The sequence below is a fragment of the Harpia harpyja genome, chromosome Z (genome assembly GCF_026419915.1).
Source record: "Harpia harpyja isolate bHarHar1 chromosome Z, bHarHar1 primary haplotype, whole genome shotgun sequence".
In the NCBI taxonomy this organism is placed as follows: domain Eukaryota; kingdom Metazoa; phylum Chordata; class Aves; order Accipitriformes; family Accipitridae; genus Harpia; species Harpia harpyja.
In genome coordinates, this window is record NC_068969.1 from 65,417,881 (window position 1) to 65,438,394 (window position 20,514).

The 20,514-nt window shown below is 36.1% G+C and overlaps 1 protein-coding gene across 1 annotated transcript in view; it reads left to right on the plus strand.

Moving 5' to 3' along the window:
- The window catches only part of ADAMTS19 (ADAM metallopeptidase with thrombospondin type 1 motif 19), a 152,749-nt gene that overhangs the window by 46,476 nt on the left and 85,759 nt on the right, over positions 1-20,514 (plus strand). Inside the window, exon 7 of the mRNA XM_052778193.1 lies at positions 5,688-5,731. Within this exon, the coding sequence (XP_052634153.1) occupies positions 5,688-5,731 (44 nt within the window). The remainder of the gene's footprint in view (positions 1-5,687; positions 5,732-20,514) is intronic.

Consider the following 20,514-nt stretch of genomic DNA (forward strand, 5'->3'; position numbering starts at 1 on the left):
GACAGTAGCATTAAACAGCACTTAGATTTGCCAAATATTGTTTCATTTCCAATCATTCCTACCCTCCAGAACTCTCCTGAAAGCTTGGACGAGAATTTCTTAGGCATTGCCTTTGCCTTCCAACGTGCACAAGAAGTACAATTCTTTTTCTGACTTTGCTTTTTAATACCTTTCTGATGATAATGGTTTGAACCAAAAATACCTGCTCAGAATGTCAGAGGTGGAAGACTGTGAATGACTCCTGCACGGAAACTAACATTACAGGGTCACCAAAAAAGGTTGCAGTGTTTGGCAGTCCAAAATTGTTGAAATGTAAGGGGATGGAGATTTGGTTATTAAGCTGCTACTGTCCTTAAACTTCTAGTGGAATTCAGCTCTGGAAAAATGAGTTCTTGCAAGTGCATGGTGAGAGATTAAATTATTCTTAATTTTGTCTTCATAGTGGTATTTTTTCATCACTGTAATTTCAACACTGCCAACTTTGATATTTTTCCAAAGTTTTACAGTGTTTACTGTTCTTCTTTTGACATCAACAGCAGACATCAAGGGAGTTCATGAGAATCTCACGTGTCCTTACTATTAAATATTTACTAATAGGATTGTAGATGAAGAAGGAAGCATGGAAACTTGAGAAGAGCATACTTTAGAATCAAAAGTGTCTTTTTTTAAATAACCACAATCTTCTGTATTTATCACTTTAATTTTAAGACATGTATTTTTTATCTTGTGTATTTTAAAAATCCCCCTAATATTAAGTCATCACATGCTGTTTGTTTTGGTTTTGTTTTTTTCTTCTCTAAGTTCAAGTTGTTTGAGTCTGTGAAGCGGTAATGCTTGTAATAATACCTGTGAGAAAAATCTGCATGAATTTACCTTTCTGTCAGCTTGTTCTTTTGAGCTTTAGTACTCAGGCTACATATGTTCCATTCACTCTGACAGACCTGTTACGTAGCATTACATGGGCGTAAACTGAATTTTAAATCTCTGATTATCTAGTGCAAGTCTCTAACATTAAATTTGGTCAGTCATTTTTACATTTTAATTTGCTGGTGAATAAGAAGGCTAGACAGTCTTGAGACAAAGTTTTAAAAGAAAGGAAGATTAACTGTGTTCTGGAGTAGACCATTGCCACAGTTATTTACTTTCAGAATGGACAGTTGTGTCTTGTTTCTAATTGTTGTTACTTCAGCTTTCAACCATGGATCTCTTTGTACCATTTGCTGCTAAAGAGCTGTTAGAAAGCTCCTCCCTATGTAAATACTTGTAGGCTGTGCTGAAGTCACAAGTCATCTTTCTCTTAGATTAACTTAGAGAGGATTTTAAGCCTGTTTCTCAGACATGTAATCATTCTTTAGCTCTTTCCAGACCTTTTCCTATTTTCCAAATTATTTTTTGAAGCATAAGTGCCAAAATTGGACACAGTAGTGTGTGAACGGTTGTACTGGTGCCATGTCTGATATTTTCCTGCATCTTTGTCCAAGGATACTGTTCAGTCCTACTGCTTGTTTTCAAATGCTCATTTCTTCTTGTTGTTGTCATGCTGTTGGCGTATCTGATCAAGTTTGGGGGTCCAGTTTTGGCTACATTAAAATAAAAGTTACTCAGATGAGTCATCTTTAAAAATTGATTTGTCTTCATTCCTACTTGTATTCTACCACAAGTCATTTAATTTTCAAACTTTACCAATAGTGCTTGCTTGTTTTCTTCCAGATCATTGTTTAATGCTAATGCTGAGTCTAGATTCTGTTGGACTCCACTCAAAAACACCTTCCTTGGCTTCCTAACATTTTTATATCTGTTTTGAGATGTCAGCTACACATTCAATTCAGTTAGTAGCTCAATTACCACATTTCTGACCTGTTATTTTTTAGTTCGGCTGAAACATGGACTTTAGAAGAAGGCCTATTTATATTATCCTTTTTAATCTCAGTTCAACTTTAAAGAGCCTAAGTAAGTGATCTGTTAACCATTTAAAATATTTAAATATACTATTTCCTGATTTGCTAAAATACACTGTTGAGTGCATACCAGTGCATTTGAGGTTTACTCTCAAAGTACTAAACAGTTTCTGAAATAGCATTTATAATAGTAACATTGTCCATTTGTTTAAATTGCCAACTGAATAGTAAATGTGTCATTTATCTTGTGGTTCATTAACTCCAAAATTTATTTTAATTTAATTTTTTTTTAAAGTGCATTTATTAGTTAGTATGTATGTGCTTAGTTTATATGTGGGAAAAATTTCAGAATGTACTATTACATGAAGAGACAAGAACATCTGCAGTGTTGTCATTATTCAGTTAGCACGATGCAAATGAAGGCATTTGCAATGTGATGATAATGTTATTTGCTTTGGGGGCCATTAATTGCAACTATTCTATATAAAAACCTTATGATTTGAGAAAACTTGTTGCATGGGTCATAAGCCTCAAATATATCTGAAAAAGTGGTAAGTCCTAGACTCAAAGACAACAGCAGGAGTTAGACTGCAGTTTCAAGCCTATACTACTTTTATCAAAATTATGAACATTAGAGAAGTTAAGAAACTGAAAGTAGGGAGAAAGCCAGAATGAAGATTTGGTAGACTGGTAAAATCCATTATCTGTCCTCTTCTGTTTCTTCTTCTCTCCAATCTAGCATATGGAAGGAAATGATAAACCGTCTTGGACAAGAAATAGGTGTTTTGACTGCTATGCCTAAAACAAGTGTTAAATTTACCTAAAATGACAAATTGGTGCAAACTATTCATAAAACAACAACAACAAAAAACCTGGATTCTTCTGTAGTCTTCCTCTGCTGTTCTTCATGTTTTCTGTTGTACATCCCATCCACACATCAGGATTTATTTTAACAAAGAGAATGTAGTGAGATACTTTATATTTAGAAATTGGATAGTTGGTCCTTGTTTGCTGTGAAGGCCTTTCATAATGCTACGTGTAGTCGATTAAAAATGCACTAACTAAATATAATTTTCTGAAACAATGGATTAGTGGTTACCCATTCTTGCTTAGAATTCTTTTCTAGAGTTAGCCAACTCATTCAAGCTCAGAAATCAGTCCTAAATCTCGTGAAAGCTCCTCTTTTCTCTCAGTTGAATAAGGACCTGTTCTCCCCTCCATGTGCGTGCAAAGTAACCATTTAGAGTAATGGAAGTTGTGTTCTGAATAGTGGTTAGAAGGGGTCTTTAGTGTGCTTTAACCAGTTTCTTGCTTTCAGTGTTACTCAGTTACTAACCTGAGCCACAAAAGCTTCTATATGCATTAATGGTAATGCTAATATCTTTGCCCTATTTTGCTTAGAGAAGGGAGGAGAAGAACAAAGGCAAATAATCTCAGCGGCTTTCCTGAGTGCTTTGTAGTGTGTTTTATTGCTCTATTTTATACCTCCTCTTACTTGGAAGAGTCCATATCCTCTCTTTTGTTTTGTGTAGTTTCAGTATGCCAATTCCATATATATATATAAAATGTAGAGGGGTGTATATAAATATATGTGTGTATGTTGTATACACACACAGGAACGTAGTTGTAATATGGTGGAATATTTAAGTTACCGTGTGGGAATTGGAGAACGATTTCTGTGAGAGTCATTGGTAGGTCTAGCTAGAGCTGTAAATCTTTACTAAGGAGCCTAGTCTCAAATGTATGTAATGCATTCATATTCTTGGAAATTAAAGGAGGTATTACATTCTTACAATGTAAATCAGGAACTAAGAATGGTTTATTGTACTTCTCTCTTGCCAAATCATAGCAGTACTGTTTCCCCCAAGTCCCATAATGAAAGTCTGGATGCATAGCATAACCATAGTCAGAGTCAGCCAAGAAAGAAAAACAAAACAAAAACAGCTCAGTAAGTGTATGAGAACAAAGCTATTACATAAGCAGAAACCTCTTGGATATTGGCAGTTTTAAAATGTCAGATGGTATTCTTTTACATTTGAAGGTATGCTCTCTTTTTTTTTTCCTTGTTGTTACATCAGTTAACATTTAGGGCAGTTGTATGAGCGTGCATGGAAGACAATCTATGTCCTTAGATTGTCTTTACACATGTTCTGTTGCTTCACCTCAAGTCCCATATTTCTAATCATATTGTCATGTTGCTTAACAAGACAATAAGTCCCTTGTGTCACATAGCACAAAACAAAGAATTGTCTTAAAACCCAGTGCATTAATGCAATTTGTTGCAGGTTTGAAAAAATAAAAGAACTTCCTTCTGTATCTGATTATAGTTTCTTGTTCACCACCTTTGGCTCAATTTCCAGGCCTCTTCTAAGTGGATTCCCAGAGTTTCTTTATCAGTTTATTCGCAAGACTTGTTTCTAGCACTGTTGTTTTGCTTTTCTACCCTGTAGTTATCTGGCAATGGTGACTGGAGAATCAAAAGCTGTGTAAACCCAAGTCTCTGGCTGTGTGGCCTTTAACAAGTGTCAGAAATTTGCTGGCCTCTTGAGATTGCTTTTGGGTCTAAATCATTCTGTGGGAATAGTCTGTGGGAAACAAACAAACAAACAAAAAGCCCTTGGAGTAGTTACATTTGTAAAAATGATAAGTATCACTAGTCTGTTCTCTCATCTCAAGCACCAAATAATTCCTGTGTTTTGTTCCTGGAAAATGAGTGCTTCTATATGTGTGTATCTTTATCAATCTATGTGTATATCTTTGTAGCTTCATAGGCAGAATATAAAAATGAAATCTCTCTGGCCCATGTGGTCCCTCTCTAAAAATAGAGACCATTACTCTGTGGCACAGCTAAAGAACAGAAACTTGAGTACATGTTGAAATGAAGTTCAGGTAACTAGGTTGTATTTTGCTTAGATGCTATATGTAGGGGTTTTTTGTTGTTTGTTCCTTGTTGGTTCCCTCCCCGCCTTCCTCAGTTCATGCATACCTCAGCAGCCCCATTTTTACTTAAAGTAAAAAATTAGCATGAGTTATAACACTCCAGTAAAAAGCAGCTTTTCCTTTGCTCTTTTGGTAACTTTGTTATATGTCTCTGAGAACAGGTAAAATACGTGTGAAATTAAAATGAATCCCAAGCAGATGTTGGTTAACACAGAGATTAAATATTTATCCACTTCATGCAATTGAACAGTCTTATTTATAGAGCTATGGCTGGACTAAAATCTATGTAGGAGATAGGATAGTCTTCTCCCAGTGAGTTAATTTGTAAGTCTTCCACTACTAGAATGGGATGCCCTAGCAGAAATGCTTCTCCAGAATGTATTCCTATTAGTCATTTTAACCATTGACTTATTAGCACAAAAACTTTCTGACTCTATCTCTGATTAAATGCTGGATTACAGTGCTGCATTTGGACCTGATATTAAGCACTGAAGATATTTTTCTTTCAAATGAAAGAAAGACTAACTTTAGACTTGTTGCATTTCAAGATACTTACATGGGGAAAAAAAAGCCCAGAAGTTAGGTACAATGTAATTTAAATATGTGGGGTTTTTTTAATTTTAAAATATGTATTGTCACCCGACTACTCCTAAATCTGTTCTGAGAATAAACTCAAGTTTAAGTGTTCTGGGTAATCCTGGCCTTTGCTTCCCCATGCTCTTTGTTGAGATACTGCTGTTCTGTATTTATTCATTGAGCCATACAAAATATTTGTAAATAGGTCACACGGTCGTTACCAGTCTGACAGCTTGGCTTGCTTAACATTGTTCTTTTCCCCCCCAATTCTAGGAAGGATTTCTGTGTACATAAAGACGAACCATGTGATACTGTTGGTAAGTAAATAAACGTAAGAGACTGCATGTGTAGACCACTTCGTAAAATAAGTGTTACATAAATAGAGATGTGAAGCTAAAAGATGACAACAGCATCAGTGATGGATAGCTGTAACTAGCTAAAATGCAAACTACATCTCAAATGCCAATAATACTTTGTTAGATTTCTGTATGCTTCTAGCAAAATAATATGTTTAAGTACAGTATTTCCATCTCATTCATAAAGCAAACTTTTAAAACTTTTTTCTCTTTAATCTCACTGACAGTTTAATGCAAAATTGTTTCAATATTCTTAATTCAGAACATGAAGCTAAAAAAATGTGTTTATGACTCTTTTTTTATGCAGTGGATTTATCTTTGGTAAGAATATGTCTATGACGTTTATAAGAAGTTTCCATAAGAATGTAATATAATATAGTAGAGTGATACAGTGTTTATGAACTATATAACTTCAGAAGAATACAGGATGTGAACTATTGTGCAAGGCATCTTCTGATGTCTTCAATTAAACTGAGTGCTAGCTGCACTGAGTTTTTCTATCAGCAGTCATTAATTTAGTTCACACCCTTTTGGGAAGACGGTTTTTCAGTGTAAAGATCTGGTAGAAAAGGTAGCAAAAGGTAGCAATTGTTCTGTTCAGTTGTAATTCTGGGTTAAAACATGCCATGACACTAAATGAAGGATGTCATGGCATGTTTTTACCCTAGAATTTCATTTGGCTAATAGATGTCTTTAAGAGTTCTATATGTAATAAATACAGGTATCCAGAACCCAAATTGTTTCAATAAGATTAGCATGACAGTAATGGACTATTAGCTACTGTCATGCTTGTGCTCCCTCTTAGGTAGAGAAGTAGATTTATTTTTTTTCCTGTTTAATTTCAGTGGCAAAGGTTTGAGAAGAATTCTTATGTGAACTGTATTACTTCACTCCTTGGTAGTCTTCTTTCTTTTACTGCTGTATGATCCCAAGTCTATGTGAGCATGTCTGTGGGATGGATATCAATAAAGAATCATTCTAAATGAAGAATGGAGTATCTCTTACAGCAGTCAGTGGTTAAGAATTCACAGAATTCTTCCACTAATCAGTATCTTGGTCTTGGGTGAATTTTGTGTGAGTGTTTGGTGCTCAGAGGCGTTTATTTTTGTCTTGTAAGTGGAAGAATGTTTCCTTCTAGCTGAAAGAGGAAGTGATGTGACAAGAACCCTTCAGCATCTTATGTTGATCTAAGCTGAAGGTCAAACCTGGAGTACTTCCAGTATACCTAAATCAGGATAGGCTGCTGTCTGGATTTCACAGATGAAGTGAATGTATTCAAGGATTTTCCTTGAAAAATGTTTCCTCTTTTGTTCAACCTTGGAGGTAATAGAATGACTATTTATCTCTGAATTTGTCTGTGGAATTGTAAATGAGATAAGATTGAACTGATTCAAGTATCAGTCCTTCACATTTCTATGGTGAAGAAGCTTGGATGAAACTTGAAAGTGAGTCAGTACATTAATCGTAAGTGCATAGGAAGTAAAGAGTTTGCAGTCTTAATACAGTGATAAGCAAAATGAAGTAGAGACCTTGGCTGTCTAATCTGGCATTTTGTGGAATGGCTGTTGTGGACTTTCTCACTACGCATATTGTTGTTTAGAGTTTTCTTCAGGAATTGAAACATAGTTCATATGTGTAGTTCTTTCCATATAGCTACAACTGTGCAGCAAAAGCTAAGGTCATTCTTTTCCTGTTGTTCCATCAGTTATATGAATTTAAACATTAGTTTTCCAGATTAATATAGTGCTGTTCCATAAATTCAGTGTATCATTTCTTCCATGCACATTTACAGTACTGTGGGTCCATGCTCAATCTAAAGAAGATAATGTCTTTCTGAAGCTCTTGTCCGCCATCATCCATGAGCTGATCTAAGGAAGAGTGTTCAAAAACTAGGGAGAACTTTGTGCATTTCTGTGCATTTCTCTTGAAGGGAATTTTTAAATTGGCATGGATGTATTACGTCAATATTTTTAGGATTGCAGATTTATATGCAAAATTGTTGAAAGTACATGTAGGTAGATGGCGGTTTCATTTTGGCGTCTTTTCTCTTACTTTTGATTTCCCTAGGAAAACCCAAATGGTGATTTTTAGTCTTAGATTAGATCATGAGTAGAAGTTCGTTGAAAGGTAAGGATGAGGTGTTTGATCTTACTATAGATCTTCATGCAACATGTTTATAAGCAAAAGGAGACAGCACATTCCAGGGACGTTTAACATGCTGTAAATTACAGAATTTGCCAAAGAAAGCAGATGAGAAATGCTAATGTAGTATCAACTGTACAATTCCCAGCTGTCTAGAGCTTGCCTCTCCTTCCCCCAATAAAACCCTGAAAGAATACACCACAATACAGACTTTTGTCTACCATAAAGGCAATTCTCTGTGAAATGTTAACATAACTGTACATGTACGTGAGGCAGTCAAGGTGATCTTTGTAGCACATTACACAATCCAGAAATGAAAGTCATGAGAAAAGAACATTTACAGGACGGACCTCATTATTGGAAAGGGTTGTCATGTTGGATCATAGTTCTTCCCAGTGATGGATACTAAACAGACAAATACTGGATTTATTGTTTATTCATTAAATGCCAAGACTCACAGTTTTCAGACTGGACGTGAGTACCCACTTAAGCCAGATGGAGTAAGTAATGGTGCCAGTATTCTGTTATGCAGACAAAGTGTTCATGTACTTAGGTGGCAAATAATAAATTTCTCTGTGCTTCTGGTCTTGTTCTACTCAAAGTACAGAGCTTATGCACTCTTCAATTAGTACTTTTTCATTGTCTCTTAAAATAACAGACTGATTTATATGAAGATTTAATGGTTTAAAGGTAACATTAACCAAGAACTCTGTTAACCCGAAAAAAATGTTTACTCAAAATCAAAAACATGTGTCAAAACTCCCTAGAAAGATATAATTTCATTCTTTATTTTGAAACAAAATACATGGTGCCAATCTTCTAAATGATCCTTCACAAAAGCATTTAAGGTGGACAAATGCAAGAATTTTTTTTCCATGATGATAGAAAACATATTTTGGAATGTTTGTCAGATTTTTACATTCTTAATCAGGAAAAAAAGTTCTGGCTATCTTGGTGATCAAGCACAAAATGTATTAACACTTCATATTTGAGAGTTTTGAAAAGTAGGCAGAAATAGAAGAATTAGTTCTGGGATTTTATTCAATTTCCCAAAGTGTGTTGAAGTTTAAAAAGTAGAATGTCTTTATTTTATGCTTTTCAGAGTTACATTAAGTATTATACTGTTGCTAGAAGTGTTCAGAAAGCTCTACTGTAGCCTGGGGAGTTGTGGGGCTACTTTCTTACTTCACAGTGTAAATCCAGAGTAACTCAAATGAGTGCCTTCCTTGACTAATCTCATGTTTCTGTAAAATAGTAAGCTAGACTCTCATATGGTGTCAGTCAGCCCAGCTCAACTGATTTCATCTAAGCTGTTCTGATTTCAGCATTTGCCAATTGTCACAGCCCCTGTCAAATTCTTTCTGGTCTGGGTGGAGAACCATAAGGCAATTGTTTTAGGCTCAAAATCGACCAGACCCAAGTGTTCTTGAGCTTCCTCTGGTTGATTGGCTGCAGCACTCTTTTATTTTTATTTTTTTTCCCCTGCTGTTCTGCTCATGTGTATGCTTGCCATTCCCAATCCTGCACGGAAGTGAGATCCTGTGGCTCCGCCACTGATTCTCACAGCTCTTCTGTAGCTTAAAGAGAGGTCTCAGACCTTGCTTTACTGTATGATCATTAGGGACATACTATGATTAAAACAGAGGGCTTGTCTAGGGGTGGAACAATATGAAGATGTTTATATACAAATTAAATTTACTTTAGCTAATGAAAAAAAATGGTTTAGCTGTAATTGTCCAGGATTCTTTTCCCCCAGAAGACAACTGTTTTTTGGGATCATGGTATTTCTGTCTTCCAAACAGGTTTTGTTAGCTTAGTCAGAGGGAACTATCTTCTAAATTTGTGGTAATTTGGTGTGTTGTTCTTTTTCTTGTGCTGTAGACAGGTAAAATTATGAGTGTAGATGTCTCAATGAATTTCTGAAAAATTAAGAAATAATTCAGTTGTCAATTTTCAGAAAACTAAGTCTGTACTAAAAGAATCAGCACGAAATGTAAACTAGGGTCTAGTAGATGCTGTATTGTTTTTGTGCATGTATTTTCTGGTATTATCATATTTCAGTAACTGAAAGGAGCAATGGTTCATAGGGAAACTTGTTAGTGGGTTATTGCACAAACCGTAGTACCAGCAGATGGAAATCAACAGATATTTTCTCACTCCCTTCAAGGATTAGGCTAACAAATAAACACAGGAAGACTATTTCTTGAAGCAAGTGTATGTACATTTGAATTTCCCTTCCTTTGTCAACATTTCCACTGCAGCAATTAAGATTTTGAGTCTCTGAGACATACTTCTTTTAGATTACATCTGTTGTTTGTTGCTAGCTAATGTCTTCTGTGGAAACACTGTAACAGAGAGTTCTTAGTGTGAAATGTTACAGGCACAGGCAGATTGTGAAATTAGGCTTGTCTTGTGTTGGCATCAGTTTGGAGCCTCATTAATCTGCAGGAAGTGAGGGAACGGCTGTTTCTAAGGGAGGCCATGTCCTTTCTGGGAGTGCCCTGCTTGGAGGCTGCTCACTGCCTTTGTTTAGCATCCCTCTGCCTGCTTTTCCAGTCTTTCCTTGTGCCAGCAAAATGACTCAGCAAGTCTTAGCACAAACAGGCGGTTGTGTTTAGTGGTAATTGTGATTTTTTACTTAACTAGCTGTAAAATTGTGTTTGTAGCTTCCATGCAGCTCACTATTTGCATCAAAGCTGTAGGTTAGATTGACGGGTAGGTTCTAGCAGGGTGCTTGAGGGCTTCTGATGCCCTGGAAGTGTTCAGGGATGCATAATGTTGTTCTCACAGCAGTATCATCTCAAAATGGTTTTCAAAAGGTGTAGGAATGAACATAATTGCTACAGCTGGAAATACTGGCAGACTGAATGACCCGCACAAGATCAATGAATTAACAAGTGAGAGAATCACAAAGGGAACCCAGCATGTTCTTCCTTTCCGTTCACCCTATTACATTGTCTGCATTTCTAGTGCCCTTTGACGTGACTTTTAAGAAAATCTAACATGTTGGCATGCTGTCATATCACTGTAAGTTGTAAAGCTCCAAGTAAATTTCTCCTTAAAGAACATGTAGAATTTGAAAATAATTTGGAGACAAAAAATCTTCTATTCTACTATTTGAAAGCTGTTGCTTTAGTAATACTATCCTATAGCGAATATTAATTGCAGTTCCTGCTGGTAGTTGTTTTTTTTCTAAGTCTTTATTGAAGATAGACCATTCCAGATGTCAGACACTAAGCACCTGAATCCTTGTATTATCCCTTGTCTTATGGTATCTGATTCTTCAGGTAGTATCTTCTCTCATCCCTTGTCAAAAGTCCGCAGGTGTACAACACGTGCTTTGTAAAATGTTGTGACCATAGTTGATGTTTTGAAAGATTTATGATAGCTAGTAAAATATCCTAGTAACACTGACTGCAACAAAATGGGAAAAAAAAAAAAGTAGTATTTCCAGATTCAGTTACTGTAAGCCTTTTACTGCACTCAGTTAAAAAAATATGCCTCTGTCAAAGGAAGGTCAGGAATTTTCTCAGCATGTATAGAGTTTCATTTGACCTAATATGTCAGAATTATGAATCACTTTGAAGACAGCTTTTGCCTAACATAGAGTGACCTCAGCTGATTGTTTCAATACTGTCTTCTTACTGCAGCAGGGTGAGGCTTCTTTTTTTTAACTACATCTTCGGCTGACACTCCTATATTGTTCTGCACAAACCTGTTTCCTTTAAAGCTCATACCATTTGCTTATACTCTTAGTCCTGGTTGAAATTCCCAAGTAATAGGATGTTTCAGGAATAGTAAATGGAGCTTTTCTGATTCTTTATGAAAGACAGGGTTTCCAACATTTCACTAATCTCAAAGGAGTGTAAGTACAATGTTCTGGTTGTGGTCTCCTAGACAGAAGGTAATTAAGTGCTGTTTTCAAACAATATTTTTTATCTTATGATATCACAAAAGAGCAGGGTCTCCTTAAAAAAAAAAATTAAAATTTTTATTTTTAAAACCTGATACTGTATCATTTGATCCTGTATTTTCAGATACCAACTTCGGTTAAAACATCAGCTATGAGAACATTGTTGCCCAAAAACGCCCTTCCATGTAAACTGTTTACTAGAAAGTGTTTTCTAATAAAATGCTGATATTGCAATCTCTAAACAGAGCTCCCTTAAAAACTCTCCTCAGATCGTTTTAGGGGGATGGTACAAATATAGTATATTATCAATTTCTAACTTTGGTAAAAGCTAGTGTTGCAAATAAATATAAAAACAATAGTGGAAAATTGAGGTGCCATCAGGTCTTCATTCTGTTGCAAAGGTTCTAAATAGTGTGGATACAAATCATGACCGGTAAGGAGTCAAACATTTACACAATAAAGACTACAAAACAAAACAAAGTGAAAGAACACGTCTTCCATCCAACTTAGCAAAATGCCAGAGATAGATAGGTTTATTTACTTTGCTTTTCTAATGTGAAAGGTGTAGATCTTTACTACTTGGACTTGGCCTTTTCCTCCAAAACTTGTCCCCAGGGATAAAGGTTTAGTCCAGCCCCAGCCCTGTGCATTAAGAGATACGACAGAAATAGGGCATTGGGCAGGCTATCATTGTCCAGTGAAGGTTAACGCTGGAAATACTGAAGCTGAATGCTTAGGGCCTGTTACTGCTGAAGAAGCAGCCAAAGAATTTGCACGGAACACGGGCAGGAGCACTGCAGAAGTAAACTTACAGAGTCTGTTTCCCTATGCTTCCTCATCTGTATCCATCTGGTGACCCTTCTCTTATCCAGAAGATCGCTCTGTTGTAGCCTTGTGTAGCTGCCCTTAGCCTAACTAGCTGGGGGAGCAGTAACAGTTTGCTGAGAAGCAGGGTGAACTCTTTCGTGCTGAGCTGTGTGCTGCTGTGGCTGAACTCCTGTGGGCACTTGATATTGCTAATTTAAAGCTAGTTCAAGTACCTTTGTACTGCAGAACAGGAGCCCTTGTGACATAAGCCCTGTAGGCAGGGTTAGTCATCTGCCGTTCTAACACTTGGTGTGGCTAGACAGGACAGGATTATTGGACCCTGCACTGTGTTTCTGCAGAGGAAGGCAAAGAAGAGAAGAGGTGCTGCCACTGTGGTTTAAGTGGGCATAGTTGAGCATATCCCAGTTAAAAACTGGGATAAAGAAGCAAGAGGAAGTCTCTCCCCTCTCTTCCAGGCTGTCCCCACTGTCAGAACTGGATCCTGCAGCATGTGTCTGTTTTTCTAGAAGATACTAACAAGATCCTCTGTTGTTTATATTCACTAGAAGGGTTTTTGTTTGCTTCTTCTCTTTTGTTGAGGCACAGTTGTGGAAGAAATGCACTTAAGGCAGTTACAAATCAATAGTGTACATTGTTGGGTTGCTGACACTTGCAGGGAGCAAGGGAGATTTCTGATCAGTCAAGGCAATCGGGAATCCATCAGTCCTGAGGCCTGTCGTTTACAGTATGTCCTAACTTTGACATGCATTTTTGTGAACAGGTTTCTCCACAAGACAGGTAAGGCTGAAAGTAGGCGGTGGGCCAGAATTACTTCCTCAAAGGATGGAGTATAGAATCTATGTATAGGTCCTGCCCTATATATAGCAGAGTGGGGGCGGGAGGGGAGCTGATAGTCCTGTCGGTCTTGCAGAGGGAAATGAAGGAGGCATGCTTAGAGAATGAAATCAGTGGAGGTTAGAAAGTTTAGTTTTGTAAGGTGTGTGCACATGTCTGTCTTTTGGAACGTTTTAGCATTGCACAAAGTCAGGTTGGATATTGGTGACAAGTGTTATGTTGTAAGTAAAGAAATACTATTTGAGGTTGCCATTTTAAAATTCTGTTGACTGAAGTCGCCCATGCCTGGAGATGTACACCTAGCCCTCTAGCTGACCACTGTGACCAGCATTTTTTTCTGATATTCATCACTAGTGTAATTAAATTTGTTTCTTTTGTGTGAATGTTACTGTCCTGGGTGCCATGGGGAATTTAGAGTGGGAGCACAAGCAGTTGGATGGACAGACTGGATGAGGAGAATCAACCACAGCAAGTTTCTCCCAGTGAAGGCATAGCTGCAGTCTGTTAAACTTCCTAGGTCAAAAATGTTCTCCAACATATCTCCAAGCTTGCTGCTACACAAAATTTGCAAAAACAGCAAGAGCATTGTAAGCTCTGAGTTTTTGCCCTGTGGGTTGGTTTATCCCAAAATACAAAAACTGGCCTGAACAGAAGATACTCTAAACATATCCTGTGTAAACGAAAGATAATTTTTGTCAGTAAGATAGCTGACATTCAGAGAACTGAATTCAGTTCACCGTTTAATCTGTGAAAGACTTCTATGGAGATTTCCAATGTGTAGCCTAATCTAAGCCATTCATATAACTTTTACAATATGTACAATTTTGCATTAATACAACATTCTCTTTTACAGCAAGATCATGATAATAAATTCACTGACCTGTATATAAAGGAACACCTCATACAGTGAGAGTAGGAGCATCTTTTACGTGCTTTTGTGAAAAAGCTAGCCATAGAGATCTCACTCAATTTCACTTTATGAACTTTTGTTTTTGTTAAAAATACTGTATCTCAGATGTGTATCCAGTAGCTGCAAATGCCTGAGTAACTACAATGTTCACATGTGGCTTCTGAACATTGATTTCTCCTGTAACATTGCTAGGATGTTTTATTTAGTATAATTTGAACTATGTAGAAGTGTAGAAATGTGAAAGTTCCCTAGAAAGGATATCCATATAATAATACCTTTAATACACAAGATTTTTTTAAGTCATCAGGGAAATCTTGACTTCTACAGTCTGCAGAATAAAATTTGCTTTTGCTGGTGAGTTACATGTCTGTAAGTACAGCAAAGCAGAACCTAATTAAGTATGAATGCCAATAAATGTAAAAAGCCAAACCAAAATAAATAAATGGAATTTAGTCTACCTCATGTGTCATAAACCATCAAATAAATTATGCATTCGTGGTGCAGTTTTTCAGGAAAGCAGAAGAGTGTAGGACTACCATACACGTGCTCAGTCATCAAATCCAGATGTCTGCTATTGGAAGCCTCAACTTTATTCCTCTTCTAGATATATTAAATTCAGGTTTAAAAATTATTAAGATTCTTGATTCCAACTTAAGATGCAGTCCCATCTTACCTTGCCTCTTATTTTACTGAGTTGGACTAAATGGCAACACTCCAGTGAGACCAGAGAGCTAGTTTTTCATGCCAAGACAGCCGAACCTTTGTTTTCAAGCTGTGTTGTAACTCAGACACAAAATAACTAGGTTACAACACATTAGATTGTTTTATTTTCCAGTGTTTTATTATGAGTGTTTAAAGCTTAATTAATCTCAACAGTAGTAGGGTAACACAGAATAAATCTCTCTGAATGGACTCTTGATGGCAATTCCATAATCATTGAGCTTACTTTTAATTCCTAACCACTTACCATACTTAAAAACCAAGTCTTTTCTTCCTTAAACAATTGATCAAGAACTTACTGCTTCAGGCAATTCCTTCCTTTATTTTATTTTATTTTACTTTGAAGTAGTTAGCCAATGCATTTAGAGAGCTGAAAGTGAAGGAAAAAAACTCTTTTCTGTTTTGTTTTTCAGATTATACTACAGAAGTCACTTACCGCTTTCTTACTAAGTATGTGTTAACAATCTGTCTTAGGAAACAGTAAGGCCTTTGAATGTGTTTAGGAAGACTGGAAGCTTAATTTTCATGTTAATATGTTTCAGAAGTTTACCATGCAATCTGTGAGTAAATTTTAGATAGAGTTGAGAAAATCTATGACACCTGTATTGAACTTCCGTTAGCCTGTGGATGTTCTGGTTCAAGGAATAAAGATTTTTGAGAATGAAACAGTCTGACATGTTACTTATTTGATGTACAGGATAATTTTGTGTATTTGTTGATAGTGTTGGTATTTATGGTTGTCTTTAATATTATTTATTTGTATAATAGTTACAACTTATAAATATAGGATAATTATGATAGTATTAAAGGTGCAATCATTCCTCAGTTACTAAAGAAATCAACTTTTTCAGATACTGTGGTTATGTTGAAATATCTCTAAGGTTAGCAATTTTTTTTTCTTACATTATAATAATAACTATTACATCCATTCAGACCTGTGTCTAATTCTTGTTGCACATTCCTGTTCAGATACATTCAGTTGTGCTCTTTCTCATTTAGGCGACATGCTGTGATTGTTCTTAACATATGTTTAGATCCCTGCAGAGTCAACTACATGCTCAATTGCTGAATTTGGTTCTTGACCTCATTAAGTGGTCCTGTAATATGCCACAGTACCATGCATAGTTCTTTGTTTTTTCATGTGTAACCATATCCCTTCTGTGAAAATGTAATATAACTTTGTCATTTTCTACAGTTTATACTACTTCATCTCTAGGTAAATTTTAGTATTTATTTTGTATTGTTTTCTGTATTTAGTCTCCACTTACCTGAGGTATTTAAAATTCTGCCTTAAAGGGATTTAAGAAGTAGGGAGACTTGCTATATGTAAAGAATTTTAACATTACACTGAATAGCATTTAGAATATTTGTGCTTCGAGCTGGAACTTCAGTTTCTTTCACAGGCAAAACTCCTGTCCGTCAGAAAAAGGCATTCCCAAGTACGAACGAAAGAACCTCTAATATTATACAGTGCATATTTGCTTTGTGTTAAAGAAAACAAAAGGAAATTGCAAGCTAATTATCACAATAATTTGTGTTTGTCTTGTGAATAGTGTGTGCTTTCTAACTTCATGTATGAATCCTTCACCTATGTGTGCCAGATTCAAAAGTGAAAGATCAGTGAAACGTCAGGGCAATACTGCCATGGTACACAAGAGATGCTCATGTCAAGGCTAGGAAAGGGTGGTGAGACACAAAGCAGAGGACAAAAGTGGGTGTGGTTTAACTAAGCTAAAGTCTCTGCTGGCAAAAACTCATTTACCAGAAGAAAATTTACAGTTTTAGCTAATCAGACTGCAAGAGATAAACGAATGAGTGATTTAGTGACCCTCTCACTGCATTGAACAGTGACTTATGTGACTTATTTTATTCACCCAAAGTGTTGAAAAACTGAATCAGACCCAAGCAGCTGTTAGCTCTTAAAAATATCTTTCATTGTCTCCTGGATTTTACAGCTTCAGTACTTATCTTTATAGGTTGTTTTTATGTGAAAAATATTTAGATGAAGTCTTGTGTACATTCATAATAAAATTGTGCGAGTTGGCAACTGTAAATAATTGTGCATTGATAATCAGTTACTCATATACTATGATACTGATATATAATCTCTATTAGTTTGTATAAAGAATTGTTCTTCATTTCACATATCATGCATACAATTAAATTTTAACAATGAAAAATAAAATTTAGTGCCAAACATTACAAATTAAAGACAACCAAAATATATGGCTGTAAAGTAAGGTATACCTGTTCTCTAGCGAGCCAGGCATTTCTCTAATATTAGTCCTGTGTTTAGCTCTTAGTAGATATGCTAGTGTAGAGTATTTTTATCCCTTCCAAAGAAATGTTTGCAAAGTTATATTTGAATAGAGTAGTCAACCTTGTATAGTATTTTGCACTGAAAAATTCCACTGTTTTTTATTGGAAGTTTTTTTCAGAGTAAGAGAGACCAGGTAGCTCCTTGTGACTAATGCATCATTTTCTGTGTCCCCTAGCTATATAATGGAAAACAACTATCAGCATAATGGAATTAGATAGACCATGTAGTGAATGCATATTTTTCTCTGGATTTTGAAGAATGGGATGGGTAGGCAGTGATACATGGGTTCTTTAACTGAGGAGGAAACAAAATGAGCTCCGTATTTGTGGACAGAACTGCAGATGATCCATACAACTGCAACTGTTGTCAAAATACAAGGAAAACTGCTCCACAGATACAAGCATGAAGGAACAGAGGGTCAGGGCCTTCATTTAAATGCTTTTGGGCAGATTTTCTGTTTGGGGCAGATTTTCTGTTTGAATCCATCTCATAGGTCCCTTTTGTGAAACTTAAATGGCAACAAGTTCTGTTGTATTTCTGTTTTGAGTCCGTACTGAAGGTTTTACATTCTCAGGATGATGGTACCCTACCCTGAATAAAACATGAGTTTCTCATCAAGTAAGTCATCGTTAACTCAGCTTGCTTAAGCAGGGACTAGTCAGCGTCTGGTGCTGCACGTGTGAGATACAGGAGCATCCTCTAGTTCTCAATTACCTTGCATCTTGCAGACTTTGCAGAGGGAGTTTGGGTAATGGATTCCCTGGAAGAAGAAAGACCTTCTCAGCCTTTTCATTTTGCTTTCATAGAGTTCAAACTTCCTGAGGACCACCCCAACAAACTCAAAGAATTTTTGAGTTGGAAACAGTTTGCAAGAACATTGAGATATGGTCTTGAAGAAGCTCAGCAGTTGCAGGTACAAGTTCAGCCACTGATCAGTTAGCACTGACTCTGACTTAGACAGGATAACCACTTTCATCACGTGTGCTAATACAGCACAAAACAATATATACTTATTTACACTAATGAAGATGGAATACAGGATGGATATCTGGGGATAACAGTAGTAATTTTAAATCAAATAATTTTAGCTGAAAAGAGGCGTGATGGAAGATAGCTTTGCCTTTGTTCTCATTTATCAGAAAGATACTAGTGAAGCTGGCCATCCACATCTAGACAGTGTTTTCTGTATAAAGAAACAGTTAGCTGTTTAATTTACTTTTCTGGAAGGTATGCTACTGGTGTCTGCTATAAGCAGTCCCACCATCAGTCATTTTCTTATAGTGCATCTCTTTCTTAGTGAGACAAAGTATAATTTCTTCACATGAAAAACTTAAAGGTCACTAACTTCAAAACTTTGGCCATAGAGTAATAGATTATTCTAAAAAACAACAAACAAACAAAAAGCAGACTAATACTTCTTTCAATCCCCTTAGCTGCCCCTTGTCTCACACAAAAAAGAATGAAGATTACACCGTGCTTTAAAAAAGGAAGAAGAAATCTGACTATTTTCTTTAAGTGGGGTCTCAACAACAGTAAAATAATCACTTTCATATCAATTTTAGCTTGATTATCTCCTGAAAACATGAGTAGTGTTTTACAGAAATCACACAGATTGCAGAAAATGATGAAATGTATTACTGTGCTGAAGCACTGTTTGTCAAGGAACAATTTCATATTTCTACCACGCTGTCATTTCCGTAGCATGGGTATAATAAAATAAATCAGAAAAGAAAGCAGGACAGTCTGGTTTTCCTCATATTTTGTTGTAGAAGTAAAACTAGGCCTAAAAAATGTGTGTTAGAGTGAAAAAGACATGGTCTCATGAGTGATTTTACATCGGTTTGTTGCACAGAGGATGGTACCAAGACAAGGGGAAGACGGCATCAGAAATTAAATGATAGGAAAATCAGCTTAATAAGGTATAAAGACTGGAATCTTTGTAAGACCAGGAGAAGCATGGGTGATATATTATGAGTAGATCAAATCGGTAAGGAGAGGTGTTACATGAGGCTTGGAAGCATATTCAGAAAAAAAAATGATTTGATGGAATGAGACAAGAGGTGAATTCAAAGGCATTGCAATGTGCATAGATGTACAGAACATGGGGGACAACTTTAGCAGCTGCACATTTTATGAGTGTGAGAGTTGAAACCCAAATGTCAGGAAGGCAAGAAGAGAGATAAGCGCCTGGGTGAATATTTTCACCATTTGGATGGAGTGACATAATTCTTAATTACCTCTAGTATGTATGTTATTCTGTGATGCTAATATATTTTGACCAAAGTGTACAGAGGTGTAGGCTTACAGTATTTTAAAACATCTTAAAGTGAACACACACTTCACAGCAGTAGAAGCAGTTCTGACATCTAATTGGACCATCTTATGTTGCAGGATAAGATCTATTCATCACATTTCTTATGGGGAGAGTCACATTTTCTCAGAAGCAGAATAAGAGACAAGAGACTGTTTTAAAAATGTAGCACTTGCGTTAAAATAGGAGTGCAGTAAGCATTTTCTGCTTTTTTTGACAAATTACAGAAAACATTTAATCATCTTGAAATGACATATATGCTCAAGTTTTAAGGTCAGCACAATTTTTTTAAAGTTATGGAAATTATGTAAAATTTCCATTTAGAAAGCAGAGAATACTTCAAAACTGATCTTGAAAACTAGGGGAACTTTTAAAGTATGTATACTGTATGTAGCTCCCCTGGCAGTCTAAAGCCTACCCTTATCAGCATTTTCATAAACATGCTGTTCTGTGCACTGTGCTTTCCTGTTTCCTTGGGCTAGGGCCTTTGACATTAAATGATGAAGATGTTTTTAATATATTTTAAAATGAAATGTTGGGGTTTTTTAATGTATTCCAGACATTTAAAATATTTTTAAATCAACCAAGCCTTTTTGTACTTTATTTTTATAAAAGTATGTTTAAAATAGTGTTTACATTTAAAAAAAAAAAGTAATTTGAACAATTGGCAGTGGCAAGAAGGTATACAATAGCAAAGTTGTAACAAATTATTAGAAAAGGTCATCTTCATAAAATGAGGTCAATTTGTGTTTCTTAATGCTAGTAA